Source organism: Schistocerca cancellata, chromosome 8 (assembly GCF_023864275.1).
Source record: "Schistocerca cancellata isolate TAMUIC-IGC-003103 chromosome 8, iqSchCanc2.1, whole genome shotgun sequence".
NCBI classification, from domain to species: domain Eukaryota; kingdom Metazoa; phylum Arthropoda; class Insecta; order Orthoptera; family Acrididae; genus Schistocerca; species Schistocerca cancellata.
This window is the reverse complement of record NC_064633.1, coordinates 532,197,043-532,213,282: the sequence shown is the minus strand read 5'-3', so window position 1 is coordinate 532,213,282 and position 16,240 is coordinate 532,197,043. Positions and strand designations below refer to the sequence as shown.

General features: G+C 42.2%; 1 protein-coding gene across 1 annotated transcript in view; it reads right to left on the bottom strand.

Annotated features, from left to right (window-relative positions):
- The window catches only part of LOC126095670 (odorant receptor coreceptor-like), a 186,462-nt gene that overhangs the window by 130,364 nt on the left and 39,858 nt on the right, over window positions 1-16,240 (bottom strand). Inside the window, exon 2 of the mRNA XM_049910426.1 lies at window positions 12,741-13,286. Coding sequence (XP_049766383.1) covers window positions 12,741-13,286 — 546 coding nt within the window. The remainder of the gene's footprint in view (window positions 1-12,740; window positions 13,287-16,240) is intronic.

The following is a 16,240-nucleotide window of genomic DNA, read 5'->3' as shown; positions in this document are numbered from 1 at the left end:
CCTACTTTCATATTCATTCAAAGTGGCAGAACAATTTTCATGCAAATAGATGGAAAGTAAGATTTTTCCCATTTTGCAATGAAATTAATGATCAGGTGAGCAGGAAGGTTTGAAAGTGCATGGGCTAGGCATGCACAGCCACTGGAACTGGTAGCATGTAGCACAAGAAGAAAGAGGCATTGACTGGGAAGGCTGACAGGGCAAAGGAAGGGGAAACTGTTGGGTGGAGGGTGAGTGGACTGTGGGTTAATGGAGATTTAGGAGAAAAGGATTTGGAAGTTAATGATATGTTGCAAGGATAACTCCCATTTGCGTAGTTAAGAAAAACTGGTGGTGGTGCACTTTCTATGATCATAAATGTCAACTTTTCCACATGATGGACAGTTTTCTCCTTTATTAAAAATTATATCCGCTGAAAAATAATCAACAAAGTGTACACCTGGGGCCATCTTACAGTATGTCATTTGGACAGATGACCACAGAACTGTCACATTACCATTAACTTAAAAGTGCAAAATGGCTAACCAGGAATGGCTAGATGACAAATTCAAGGCTGTAGAAGCATGCATAACTAGGAGAAAGATAGATTCTGGCCATAGGAAAATTGAATAGACCTTTGAAGAAAACAGAAGAATATCAAGAGATCAGATGGCAGATCAGTACTAGGCAAGGAATGGAGGGCTGAAAGGTGGAAGGGATATATGGAGAGTCTGTATAAGGGGAACAAATGTCTACAAGATGAGTGAACAAAGACACCAAACTTCAAGAAATTATGACAATAAGTTGAGTAATGAAAGCTACTAAATTCTTACTATTCACAAACAGTATTTTACAAATAATTCATCCTCTTTTCATATTTGTTCAAAGTGGTGGAACAATTTTCATGCAATCACGTGCAAAGTAATATTTTTTCTAGTTTTGCAGTAAAATTAATCATGAGGGTATAGAAACAGAAGCAGAAGTAGGTAAAGATCAGATGGGAGGTACAGTGCTGTGAGAAGAATTTGACAGAGCACAAAAAGACCTAAGTGGAAACAAGGCTCCTTGAGATTGTGACATTCCCTCTGAATGCTTGAGATCCTTGGGAGAACTAGCAGTGTTGTTATATTGGTTATAGAGACAGAGCTGTTGTGGTATTGTGAGACAGGCCAGGCTCACTCATTGAAATCTGCCACTGCTGCAGTAATGCATAGTTCTTGCCATACAGGAAAGGCGATTTCTTCTCCAACTAGTTCTAGTGGTGTTGCTGAGAACATGACTAGAAGCTGCACATTGGCATAACTGGCACACTGCCATCTTGCATAAATAGCTATCACTGTTGTAGCAGTTTTGTTTGCAGCCCAGTATTACCAGCTTCCTGCACTAAGTCTCTCCTCTGGACTTAATCCCACAGTGCAGCAGACCTTCCCAGGCTCACTTCACCAGCAATTTGGACTTCTGCCCAATCTTCATGTGCTGCTGACAAAAGAGGTTTGTTGCTTGACTCACACAGTGGGGTTGATCCCACCATCAACAAAACTAGCATACTTGTTGCTGCTTGTCATTTTGCCAGTCATCCCATTGGGGTGAGGGCATGGTTGTTACACCACACAAATGTAGCACAAATGTACAAGTAAAATAAAATGTTAATTTTGACATCTGAGTCTCTCTGGACCTTCACCAGTGTGCTAACCCACTTCAGCCCTGTGCTGCCTGCCTTCTGACATTATTGGCTATAGTTGGTATCAGAAGTGGTGGCATCAATTTCAGCGGGTAGCAGATGGTTTGTCATCCAAGCGGCATGACAACTGGACTATGGCCTGCACTGTCAACACAGTGGGGAGAGTGAGAGAACTGTTGGCTATTTTTGGTGTATGACAGACGTGGGATCCTGGTGGGAATGTCACTTTAACTTAAAGGCTACTTTGTTTGGACCAGAGGAACTGGGTAATCTTCCTAAATTTTGGGGTAGCTGCAAGGAGCAGTACTTGGAGCCTATTAATTATTTGCAGTGTAATCTGCTTTGCCATACATTTAATTACAGTGTCTATTGTATCAGCTGTCGATAGTTTTTTTTTCTAAATTCATACTGTGCTACATTAAATATTCCAAGTTTTTCAAAATGAGCAGACAGTTTATAAATGATGTATTCTACTCTTTTGGCTAGGACTGGAGCTATTGATATTGATCTGAAACTTGCAGGGTTGACTTTGTCGTCCTAGATAATTTCAGCTCCTCTGCAAAGTACCCCTGTGATATACATTTATTTATACATTTCACCAATGGATAAACAATAGAGTAAATGATTTTCTTCAGCAAGTTGCAAGACATGTCATAAATTTCAATGCTATCTGCTGACTTGAAGTTCCTTACTATTTTTAATACAATACTAGGCGTAGTCTCAGAGAAATTTAGAATATGGTTGTAGGGTGTTCCATGATAATTTGTTCCTAAGAGCTCTGATGGACATGTATCAGGTTTACTGATGTAATGACTTACTGCCTCCACAGACTTAATAAAGTAATCATTACTTTTATGGAGAGATAATGATTCTGACATTAAGCAATTCTTTGGCAACATTGTTTATGAGACTCCAAGCAGCTCTGCATTTTTTGTTAGAACTCTCAATGCACTGCACATTGTGTGACTTTTTTGCCTCAATAACTGTTTTTTATAGTTGTTTCTCCATCTTCCATACAAGGATTTTGCATTTTCAGGCCTGGTATTATTGTACATGTCTAACAGCTTCATTACATTATCTTACACATTGGACAGTGTTTTAGTGTACCTAGAATTTTTCTTTTTCATCTTCCTTTCACAAACTCTTTTTGTTACATTATATCTTCTGATATTATCTGATGAAGTTGATTGCCATCATATTGAATATTTACTCCACAGTAGTGTAGCTACAGATTTGGTTTATAGTATTTAATTGTGCTCTAATATCAATAAACATTTTTCAAACTATAGTATTCTGGTGTTTCATTTAGCCAATCAAAAGCATAGGAAGTGCATAGTTCTGCAAAAACTTTATTTCACATTTCCAGCTACATATTTTTTTATATTAGAATGTTCAAAGTTTCATCCTCTACAATCTCCCAAAATCTTAAAATGCCATTAAGTTGCACCTTGTATATTTAGTCAGTACTGTCAAGCAGACAATCAATAGTACAACCTGCAGAGAAATGAGTCTCCAGTTAATGCTGAACAATCTTTTTTGTGTTCTATAACAGCTATGTGAAATTTAAAACACATTTTCAGTCAGCTGCCCTTTAAATGTGTCACTACTATCAGATAGTGTGTTCTCGGACCAAATGCTATTGTACAGCATTCAACAGGTGTTTGGCACAATATCCACTAACTTGCAGAGCTTGAGACTTGATACCAGTTTTTGAATACATGACCACTTCTCAGTTTCTTTACAGGGCCTACAATAATCTGATATTATACAGTAAATTTCTAATTTCAGTGATTTCCAAGTGACCTTCTGATAAACATAAAACATCTATTGATAATCTACTTGCTCTTTCATTTTTCAATATTGGTATTAGAAATTTACTCTTATTACATTGTGACAAAATAAGCTTAATGAGTGTTCCTTCAGATCCACAGTTTTTTTGACTTTCAGAATTTTGTTACATATATACATTAACATGTTCACCAGGATCATCATACTGTTCTGTAAATGACGTGGTTTACTTATTTATTCATTTACTCACTTTTTTATGTGAAGTCATCAATATGGTGGCTTTTGTGAATGTCCAATACATGTAGGACTTAGTACTGGAGGTAGTAGTTCAACAAAGCTAGTAATCTCCAGAATGAATTTTCACTCTGGAGCAGATTGTGTGCAGTTATGAAACTTCCTGGTAGATTAAAACTGTGTGCTAGACCAGGACTCAAACTTGGAACCTTTGCCTTTCACAGGCAAGTGCCCTTCCGACTGAGCTGATGTCCCATGTTTGATTCCTGGTGTGGCACACAGTTTTAATCTGACAGGAAGTTTCAGATCGGCACACACCTCCAGAGTGAATGTTATTTCTGGAAAACATCTCTCAGCCTGTGCTTAAGCCATGTTTCCACACTATCCTTTCTTCCAGGAGTGCTAGTCTAGCACGTTGTGTAGGAGAACTAATGTGAAGTTTGAAAGGTAGGAGATGAGTTACTGGAGAAAATGAAGCCATGCTTGGTTATCTCAGTCAGCAGCACACATGCCTGTGAAAAGCAAATGTCCCAGGGTTGAGTCCTGGTCTGGCACACATTTTTCATGTCCCTTGAAGTTTCGCAATCCATAATGTTTGTCAAAGTACATTACAATCTTTAACTTATTAGCACAACAGAAATCCTTAGTTTACCACACACTATAAATTCTATCTTTTATAAAATTGTCTTGTTGATTTATAAAAACACTTGAATCATCATATGTGTAGGTTGCATATATATTATTTTACAATAAATCAGTGAGCTCTTAATATTTGTTGATTCACGATTCTTTGAGTGAATACAAACACCTTTCAATTAAGAATTTTTTTAGTTTTGATTTTATTTTATTACTACTTTTCAGGGACTCTGGCAGTTTATTATACCATATCAGCCCATCATTGTATGAGTCTTTCATTTTTAATTTTGTTCTTTGTCTGACATAGTTACCTTTAGATCTGCTGTTGTGATTATGTATGTCACTAAATTTAGTTTCTTCAGTTTTCTGAGAGACACAAAAAGTAATTAATTTATAGAGGTACAAATAACAGATGATGAAGTATTGGTGTTGTATGAAAACTTCACGGGAAGGATCTTTAAAGCTCTTTTTTGTAGAAGTAGCACTCTATTAAGGTGTATGTCTGCAGTATAATTCCATATTTCTATGCCGTAGCTAAGTTAGAAATGGGTTGCCTCATAACATACAGTTTACAGGGTGTGGGTGGGTACCATTTTGGACAGGTGACTGATTACATATAACAGCACTCAAGAGCAATGAAAGAGGTTTCTATTGAACAATTTCTCCTACTGTAGAGTTGTCATGGATGTAGAGTGTCCCTGGAGGAAATGTCAATATCCAGAGATATGACAGGAACACTCATTTCAACTAAAAAACTTCATGCGGACGCATGCCCTATTCTGAATGATTTCTGAGATAGAACACATTTAATGTATATTTGTTTTTGGGCTAGTAGTGAACATGTATGTACAGAGGATAGGCAAAATAATGTGGACAGTGGCAGCAATGGGATGGTTGTGTCTGATGATCAACAATGCAGGTAAGGCATGTATCATGCTGGACTGTGCGTGTTCAGTACAGACTACACATCAGCGCTGCTTGTTTATGAGTAGTACACACTTTGTATTTGCGTTCATAGGCTGAGGTCTCCGTGCAATTAAAAACCTAACAGAGCTCTGAAGAGGGCAGATTGTGGTGGGCCCGATTAGCTGGAGCAGCAACAACCAAAACAGTCAACTTATTGAATGTTTCAACAGCAACTGTTTCAACAGTAATAAATAATGGGTACAAACCATAACTAAATGACAGAGATCATCATATGCTAACATGAATTGTGTCAAAACAACACAAAACTACAGCAGCTAAAGTGACTGCAGAGCTCAATAGCCATCTTCAAGACAACATATCTGTCAACACTGTCTGCCGAGAATCCCATAAATTGAATATTCATGGATGTGCTGCTTTATTGAAACCATTAGTGATGACAACCAATGCAAATAAGCATAAAACATGGTGTCAGGAGCTTAAATGATGGACAGCTCATCAGTGGAAACAGGTTCCGATGAGTCAACATTTTCATTTCCAGCATCGGGTTGGGTTTACCTCTGGAGAATGCCAAAAGAAACCTACAATCCTAATGGCTTGTTTCCAACAGTTAAGCATGGAGGTGGAATTGTGATGGTGAGGGCAGCCATATCATGGTATTATGCTGGTCTGATCATTACTCTCAAACACCATGTTAAAGCCATTTTAGATGACCAGGTGCATCCCATGATTCAAATGTTATTCCCCAACAATGATGCCATATTTCAGGACAACAATAAACTCATTCACACAGCTAGAACAGTAAAATCATGGTATGAGGAGCGTGCAACTGAACTGCAGCACGTTCCCTGCCCAGCTCAGTCCCCCAACTTGAACATTATTGAACCCTTGTGGGCAGTATTGGAGCACAGAGTCCGGAGCAGATTTCTGCCTCCCTCCTCACTACAGGAGTTAGAAAAGGTTTTGATCAAACAGCAGCATAAAATTCCACTGGAGACTGTACAATCATTATATGTCAGTATTCTAAGAAGAACCACAGATCTATTATGGGCAAATGGAAGTCCAACCCCTTATTAATAAACTGTTCCCAAGTAAGTAGAGGTGTTCACATTATTTTGTCTATCCTCTGTATCTTACCAACACACCATCTCTAATATATTATTCTATCCCAACCTACTTCATTGCTTTCAGCCTCATTTCTTGGGATGTCTTTCTGTCAATAAACTAACCTATTGAACACACAGTTGCTCACAGTGGTTGTGAGTGAAGTAGTGCGAGGGATTGAGAATGTGTCAGAGAAGCATCGATCAACTAGGTTTGTACACGTGCTGGCTAAAATACCACACATGTATACTAATTAAGAATAAGCAGATATGGTGTACATTTACAGCTTCTGCAGTGATAGTGCTCCTGCTGCTATCGACTAATATTGTCAGGGCTTTCTGTCACATCGTATTCCTGATTGTAGAGTTTTTAACAGAATTTTTAGTACATATGATGAAACAGGTATTCTTCCAAGATCCAATTTTTCTTCTGAATGTATACTTCAATGACCTGTGGATGAACAACAAACAACGCACCATAGTTCTGTTACCACCACATGGTGACTTTCTGCATATATTAGTATCCCATGAAAACATGTATGGTGAACATTACATGAGAAAAACCTGTACTCATTTCACATACAGTGTGTCCATAATCTTCACACAGGCAACAATGCCACTTGGCTTGAATTTTGTTGTTGGTTAAATGACAATTGTCATTTGCTTACATTAATATTTCTCACTGATGAAGTCACATTTACACGGAATGGAATCAGCGATACCCATAGCAATCATCAGTGGTCACAGGAACATTCACATGCTACAGTGGAAATCAATTTCAAAGTTAGTTTTTCAATCAATGTTTGGCAGGGCATGATTGGTAATATGTCAACATGTCCAGTCATTTTAAAAGAGCAAATGAACCATGCAACAGCTGCAGTGTGATTTTTACAATAATGCTTAGAGATGAATGTGTTAAAAATGTTCATTTTTCAATTGATACTTTGCAGTAGCCACCAGAAAGATCGCGGGAGGCGCACATTGGCACGGCGCATCATGGACGGTAGTTGCCGCAAGTAGAGTCCCGTCCACCAGAGGACATGCGAGCATTCGGACGTGACCTCTGCCAGCATAACAACAACAACAACTCTGGCAGCACGGGCCGTGCCCAGTCAGTGAACATCGGGCATGCCTAGGACACAGTCCCGGTCTACGCTAAGTGAAGTGCGACGTAAACGTGAACAATGTTACTACACAATTGGTGACGAGTAGGGTCGTTCTTTCGCATGTTGCGTCGTTGTTCCGGTTTCGCAGCTTCTCCACGGCATGGGGGATTTGGTGCGGGTTTTGGTTGCGCAGCAGACAGAGCTCATGGCCACCATGAAACAAGTGCTTCTGGCGTTGCTCTCCAAGCCGTCTGCTCCAGTGCCATTCCCTCCTCCCTTTTCCCCGTATGACGAGACGGCGGAGGATTGGGACGCGTATGAACATCGCCTTCGGCAGCATTTCCAGGCGTTTCATGTTGCTGATGCCGAGGTATGTCGTGCTCTCTTCTTGTCTTGGATATCTCCCTTACTGTATCAAGTTTTGCGGCAGCTAGCGCCATTGCAGGAACCCTCGTCCTTGTCTTTTGACGCATTGTGTTCATTGCTGTCTTCATATTATCGCCGCCGCATGCATGTTGTGGTGGGTAGGGTCGAGTTCTATCAATGCAAGAAACAGCCCCATCAGTCTTACCGGGCGGTCTTAGTCGCAAGTGTCATTTTGTCACGGAGTAGTCGCGAGAGTCGTATGCCCACGTTATGGTACGCGACGTCATTGTTCGTTCGGCCCCTGATAGGGAGGTCTGGCAATGGGCCCTGCAGTTAGAAGACCCTTCCCTCGAGGAAGTCCTGTCCATTGCTCAATCGTGTGAAGTCTCTCACGCAGCAGGTCAACAGCTGGAAGCATGGTGCGATGTCGCGGCGGTTCAGGGCGGTGGGGCCACGTCCACTGTGTCTGGGGTGGATGACGTGCGAGCGGTACAATCCGGTCATTACGGCCGCTCCCGCACGGCATGTAAACAGAATTCCGGCTGCCGGCCCTTGTTGCCATCCTGTGCGTCATGCTATATACATCATGATTAGTCAGAGTGCCCCCAGCGTTGGGCTGTTTGTCGCAAATGTTATAAAAAAAGGTCACATTGCTAAAGTTTGCCGCTCAGCCTCAAAAGAATCGAAGGAAGCAGGTACAGAGGACATGGACGTTGACATTCACGAAGTTTCATCGGGCCAGGCTCCCGAAGCATTGGCACACAAACTCTTTATCGAGGTGTCGGTTCGGTCGCGCTGGTTACAACTGCAAGTAGATACGGGCGCGGCAGTTTCGTTGTTGAATGCACTAACTTATTCCGACCTCGGATCGCCCCCATTGGTGCCAGTTTACCGGCGTCTACGCGGTTATGGTAAACAGTTCATTCCCCTACTGGGTCAATTCACTACCGACGTGACTTACAAATCAGTCACTCGGCCTATTACTTTTATTGTTGTCAGTGATGCGAGCTCCGCTAACCTTTTTGGCCCGGATGCCTTTCAAGCTTTCGGTTTTTCTATCGCTGGCACCATACAGTTGGTCTCCGAAGACGTTCCCTATCAATCATTGGAATCTTTGATCTCAGACTTTCCAGATATTTTTGAGGAGGGCCTGGTGCGTGTTTCAGATTTTGAAGCTCATTTAACGTTGAAGGCGTCGGCTCGCCCGCGTTTTCTACGCGCAAGGCAGGTCCCCTTGGCTCTCTGCCCTCAGGTAAAGGAAGAGCTAGACTGGCTGACAGCCCTAGGGGTTGTTCTTCCCATTTCTTCCAGTGAGTGGGCTTCGCCCCTCGTTATTGTAAGGAAGCCCTCGGGAAAATTATGTCTTTGTGGCGATTTCAAGGCCACCATTAATTCCCAATTGGTGGTGGACACCTATCCTTTGCCTCGTGCTGATGAATTGTTCTCCACCGTGGTGGGAGGCCAATATTTTTCGAAAATCGATCTGTCGGAGGCTTATCATCAGATACCACTTGATGAGGACTCCAAACGGCTGGCGGTCGTCGGCACCCCGTTTGGCCTTTACCAATACCAGCGGTTGGCCTTTGGAAGATCCAGTGCCCCGGCGATAGTCCAGCGTTATCTTGAGCATGTCACGTCGACAATCCCTCATTGTATTAATTACCTGGATGACATAATTGACACAGGCCGCAGCACGAAGGAACACTTGCACAACCTTCGCACCCTCTTTCTCAAATTCAGGTCTGTGGGCTTGCGTTGCATCCTGTATAAGTCAACCTTCTTCCAATCGTCCATTGAGTATGTGGGCTACACCATCTCTCGGCACGGCATCCAGCCACTAGGAAGTTTGGTCCAAGGTATCGTCAACCTTCCTCGGCCCGCTTCGCTGAGAGAGTTACAAGCTTTTTTAGGCAAGATAGCCTATTACCACCGGTTCATTCCCAGGGCTTCCACTATAGCCCACCCCCTGTACTGCCTTCTGTGCAAGGGTGTTCCTTTTGATTGGTCGCCTGCATGTGAGCGAGTGTTCACCTCGTTGAAGGGCCTCCTAACGTCAGCCCCTTGTTTGGCTACTTTTGATCCCCATAAGCCGTTGGTCCTGGCTACAGATGCTTCACAGTATGGGGTGGGGGTGGTCCTGGCCCATCGCAACGCAGATGGTTCCGAGCAACCACTGGCGTTTGCGTCTAAAACGCTTAGTCCCGCGCAGGCCCATTACTCCCAGGTGGAAAAAGAGGCTTTGGCCATTGTCTACACTGTTAGCAAGTTTCACCCTTTCTTGTATGGCACGAAGTTTCAGTTAATCACTGACCATAAGCCGTTAATATCGTTATTTGGCCCCGCCTCTCAGATTCTGGATAGGGCGGCCCACAGACTACAGCGCTGGGCCTTGTTCCTCTCTAAGTACCATTATGACATTCATTTTCGCCCTACAGGACAGCATGCCAACGCTGATGCTCTTTCCCGTCTTCCGGTGGGCCCGGATCCTACGTTCGATCGAGAGGAGATTATGTGTTTTCATTTGGATGTGGCATCCCGCCAAGCGGTTGATGGCTTCCCGATCACTAGTTTTCGAGTCACCAGAGAAATGGCAGCTGACCCGGTTCTCCGGCAAGTAGTTCGCTTCATTCAGCAGGGGTGGTCATCCCGCCCTCCGGGCCGGGACTCGGACCATTTTCGTAATTATTTTCTTCTACGAGACCGCCTCTCGGTCTTGGAAGGAGTTCTCCTTCTGGCTACCAATGTTACTGCTCCTCGCGTGGTTGTTCCTGCAAGTTTACGAAGGGAGGTCCTCACGTTATTACATGCGGGGCACTGGGGTGTTTCCCATACTAAAACCTTGGCTCGCAGACATGTGTACTGGCCCGGTATTGACAGAGAAATTGAGCACTTGGTGGCTGCCTGTTCCCAGTGTGCGAGCCAACAAGCATCTCCCAGGGCAGCGTTCTCTTCATGGCCGCTGGCAACCCAAGCATGGGAACGTGTTCACATCGATTTTGCGGGCCCGTTTCTCAATGGCTTTTGGCTCATTGTCATTCATGCTTATTCCCGATTCCCATATGTGGTTCGCTGCTCCTCAACCACTTCAAAAGTTGCAATCCAGGCACTAGCAAAAATCTTTTCTGTGGAAGGTCTGCCAATCACCCAGGTCTCAGACAATGGACCGCAGTTTATTTCGCAGACCTTCCAGGATTTTTGTAGGCGCTTGGGTACCCGGCACGTTTGCTCTCCCCCCTTCCATCCACAATCGAATGGGGAAGCCGAGCACATGGTGCACACATTTAAGACGCAGATGAAAAAGCATGTGCACGAATTTCCTGCGGAGGAAGCATTGACGTTTTTCTTGACGGCATACCAGACCACACCAATGGGAGAATGCAGCCCCGCAGAGCTCCTCCATTGGCGTCAACCTAGGACTCTGCTGCACCTCCTCCGGCCTGGTCCTCGCCAGTCTTCACAAAATGGAGTACCTGGCTTTCCACTGGGTATGTCAGTCTGGGCCCGTGGGTTTGGTCACAATCCACGTTGGATACCGGCGGTGGTCCTGTGCTGAAATGGCCGCCGGCTCTATACATTGCAGGCGGGGAACCAGGTGGTACGTCGTCACCAAAATCAGCTACGTCCACGTTCGGGCACCCACCCTCCGACCTCTCGGACACCGGCTTCCCCATTGCCGGCACCTGTGTTGGTTTCGCAAGGGACTTTACCTCCTCTCCCCGCTGTGACTCTGCCGCACTGCGATGGTTCTCAGCCTTGGCAGCCTCCAGTAGCTCCAGCACCGGCATCGCCATTGTTCAAGATGCCCCAGCGAGAGCCGGCCCCCCTAGCAGGCCCGGTTTCTCAGGAGGCTGGTTCACCTGTGGTCGTCCCTTCCCCATTGTCCCCGCCACTGGGTCTTGCCCCTCCCTAGGTGGAACAGGATCCGGAGTTCGACAGCTTGTCGCCTGTTCTGTCCCGGGCTCCGGTTGTGGGACGATGGGGGCCTCTTCGTGTGGGTCACTTCCAGCTGTATTCGAAGGTTCCGGCTCGAGGGTTGGCAGATCCCCTTGACTCCGGCCTTCCAATGGTTGTGGAGGTCATCGCTCCTGCCCGACGCTCCACCTTCCAACACAGTGGATCACAGTGGCTTCACCCCCCGAAGGATGAGAAGTGCAGTAGCCACCAGAAAGATTGCGGGAGGCGCACATTGGCACGGCGCGTCATGGACGGTAGTTGCCGCAAGTAGAGTCCCGTCCACCAGAGAGCACGCGAGAATTCGGACGTGACCTCTGCCGGCATAACAACAACAACAACAACTCTGGCAGCATGGGCCGTGCCCAGTCAGTGAACATCGGGCATGACTAGGACACAATCCCGGTCTATGCTAAGTGAAGTGCGACGTAAACGTGAACAGTGTTACTACATACTTTGTTAAACACATGTTCCAATGCTTACTATCTGTGGTTACATGTGTAAGTCTGGCAAAATATTGAATAATACAGAAAATAAATAACAATGTACTTTAAATGTGATCTATCTCAGAAACTATATGGAATAGGGCATATGTCCATATGAAGTTTTACTTCAAATGACCATTCGTCTCTTATCCCTGAATACTGACTTTTCATCCGAGGACACCCTGTATACCTGAGGCTACCATGGAATGTATTAACTTGCTTTACAATGTATTTCTTTACATATCATATTATCATTTTTATGATGTAATATTTCACACTTTAAGTCAAAGCATAGAGCTTAAATAAAATGTTCATTTTTCAGACTTTTGCAGTTCCAAGAGACTCAGTTCAGTAGGATTTGTGGAATACAGTTCATGTACCATAAAGTGTAATTTATTTGTGATATGAAAATGTGCAGATCATCATAAAAGTAATATTAAATATCCTTAATAAACAAAGATATTATACATCATTTTCGTGTACTTACGACAGTAGCATATTGTGGTGCTCTACACATTCACCAAGTAATAGATTTATCTTTTTAGTTACAAGATCTTCATTAAAATTTTCATCCTGTTTAGTTATGTCAGTACTCGAGTTCAGGATCATTTTACGTCTCTCCAGTGCTTGTTTTTCCAGAGCTTTTCCCACTAAACCAATATCTTCATTTTGCCTTTGGTCAGTTGCTATACTTCTCATATTTCGAAGTTTATCTTTGAGTATTTCAAGTTGTCCACATATGAGTAATGTCAGTGTAATAAACATCATATCTAGTACAACTATCATGCATCCAGAAACAAATATACAAGCTCCTTGTAATAGAAAAACAACAGTGTACACATATGGCTGCCTTGCATCAAATGGGTATTGTGCTCTGATAGGAAACTCCCACAGCTCTCTAGGTAAGCCTTCAAAAGTTCCATTACTTTCCTTTCTCATTTCAGCTGATGTCAATTGTGCTGAAATTAGTGGGTGCAGCTGCCAAGTTGAAGCCACAAACGAACCATATGTGAAGTATAGTATGGAAATTAATCTGTAAAGTAAAAATTTATTATAAATCATTGGCATAAATAGGTTATTAATAAAAGCTATGCACTGCTATAATAATGAGAGCAGTGTGTGTCAATTTTAAATGGAAACCTGCATTATCAACATGATTTTCATGATATTCACACAGATTTCAGTTCAAAATCTGTGTAAATTGATTATCAATGTGTTTTTTTCATGAAGACCTCTTTCATAGCTGAATGGTTAACATCACTGCCTCTGGTGCAGAAGGCCTCATTTTCAATTCCCAGTACCTCCGGCAGATTGTCCTGAGGTAGGTAGGTCTAGAATGGGGTCCCCTCAGCCCCATGAGGTCAAATGAAGAGCTCATAGAATAAAAGAAGCACAAGCATCTTCAGGATTTGTTTCATAGATTACTGTGCACAGGAAGCAACTAGCTAGTTGGAACAGGCCTAAGGCCAAATCCATCAGTGATGTCTACATTTATGTTGTGATTTTCACATAACATATGCTCACAAAATGTCAAATTGTTCTTAACAATACAATAATTTCAGCTATTGCTACACAGTTATAAAACTAGGACTTTCAATATGATTTGGAAGTTGCACAGCAGAATCAGAACAGATGTGACCTGCAGTTTTCCAATGTAATATTATGTCAATATCAGACCACTGGAGTGTACTCAAATCTTCCAAGTTACCAAAACCAAGAGACACTGCATCTCTAGCAGCAGATGCACACTGCATCTCCAGTAGCTTCATTATTTTGTAGACTCATAACAAAGGATAGACAGGTCCCTATGAGGTCACAGATAGTTTGACAATACAAAGCATAAGATATATGCAAACAATAGGAAGGAAACATTTAAGAAGATCATCAATATTTTAGTGGTAAGTAATAGTCATCAGAGAAATGATATGAAACTATGTGAGTGAATGCAAGTTCAGGGCTCAGCAGTGTCAACTGTGATTTACGGTTTCCGGGGAAAGATCTTAGAAAAAAGTATTAATTTGTTATTACTGGCAGTAAAAATAATAGTTTATGGTACATTATCAGTTTGATTTAACAATAAAATAGTGTTCTGCAAGGAAAGAAAAATTTTTTACTGTCCAAACTGTAATTGCCTCTAGAACACAGAAATAAACAAGACTGTGTCACTTATATTTGTGTTTTGGGTGAATTGTGGTTTGTCACACTTGTAGAGCCATGTGGAGAATTTGTGGTGATGAATGCTGAGCTGTTTTTGGTCACATTATAGCACTGGTTGAGAGTAGTAATAAACTTTGAATGACAGGCCCTAATGATGCCACTTCAGTTTATATTTGTATTTGTATTTCTTTATTCAGTCTGCAAATGTGGAAAGCTGTAGAAACCAACAAAAACAATACTTTTAAGAAAAAATAAAACATTTATCTAAACCAAGGTGTGCTTTAACATTCTGTATTGTGATTTACATACAAAAAAATTCCTAAAAACTTTGACACGCTAGACAGCAAAAATAAAATTTTAGGTATAAAACTAACTATGGTTAGAAAGTTTGAATTCTAATTTTATTTTAATTTTTTCTTAATAACTCAGGTTCTATGAGTATAAATTTAGATGCTGCAACATTAATGATAATATGGCAAAACATATCACTTGCTACAAACTATTGTTATTTTACTGCAATTTATTTTCATGTTGTTGTTGTTGTTGTGGTCTTCAGTCCTGAGACTAGTTTGATGCAGCTCTCCATGCTACTCTATCCTGTGCAAGCTTCTTCATCTCCAAGTACCTACTGCAACCTACATTCTTCTGAATCTGCTTAGTGTATTCATCTCTTGGTCTCCCTCTACAATTTTTACCCTCCACACTGCCCTCCAATACTAAATTGGTGATCCCTTGATGCCTCAGGACATGTCCTACCAACCGATCCCTTCTTCTAGTCAAGTTGTGCCACAAACTTCTCTTCTCCCCAATCCTATTCAGTACTTCATCATTGGTTACGTGATCTACCCATCTAATCTTCAGCATTCTTCTGTAGCACCACATTTCAAAAGCTTCTATTCCCTTCTTGTCCAAACTATTTATCATCTGTGTTTCACTTCCATACATGACATACTTTCAGAAATGACTTCCTGACACTTAAATCTATACTCGATGTTAACAAATTTCTCTTCTTCAGAAACGCTTTCCTTGCCATTGCCAGTCTACATTTTATATCCTCTCTACTTCGACCATCATCAGTTATTTTGCTCCCCAAATAGCAAAACTCCTTTGCTACTTTAAGTGTATCATTTCCTAATCTAATTCCCTCAGCATCACTCGACTTAATTCGACTACATTCCATTATCCTCATTTTGCTTTTGCTGATGTTCATCTTATATCCTCCTTTCAAGACACTATCCATTCCATTCAACTGCTCTTCCAAGTCCTTTGCTGTCTCTGACAGAATTACAATGTCATCAGCGAACCTCAAAGTTTTTATTTCTTCTCCATGGATTTTAATACCTACTCTGAATTTTTCTTTTGCTTCCTTCACTGCTTGCTCACTATACATATTGAATAACATTGAGGAGAGACTACAACCCTGTCTCACTCCCTTCCCAACCACTGCTTCCCTTTCATGTCCCTCAACTCTTATAGCTGCCATCTGGTTTCTGTACAAATTGTAAATAGCCTTTCGCTCCTTGTTTTTTACCCCTGCCACCTTCAGAATTTGAAAGAGAGTATTCCAGTCAACATTGCCAAAAGCTTTCTCTAAGTCTACAAATGCTAGAAATGTAGGTTTGCCCTTCTTTAATCTACCTTCTAAGATAAGTCGTAGGGTCAGTATTGCCTCACGTGTTCCAAGATTTCTACGGAATCCAAACTGATCTTCCCCGATGTCGGCTTCTACTAGTTTTTTTATTCGTCTGTAAAGAATTCGCATTAGTATTTTCCAGTTGTGACTTATTAAACTGATAGTTCGGTAATTTTCACATCTGTCAACACTTGCTT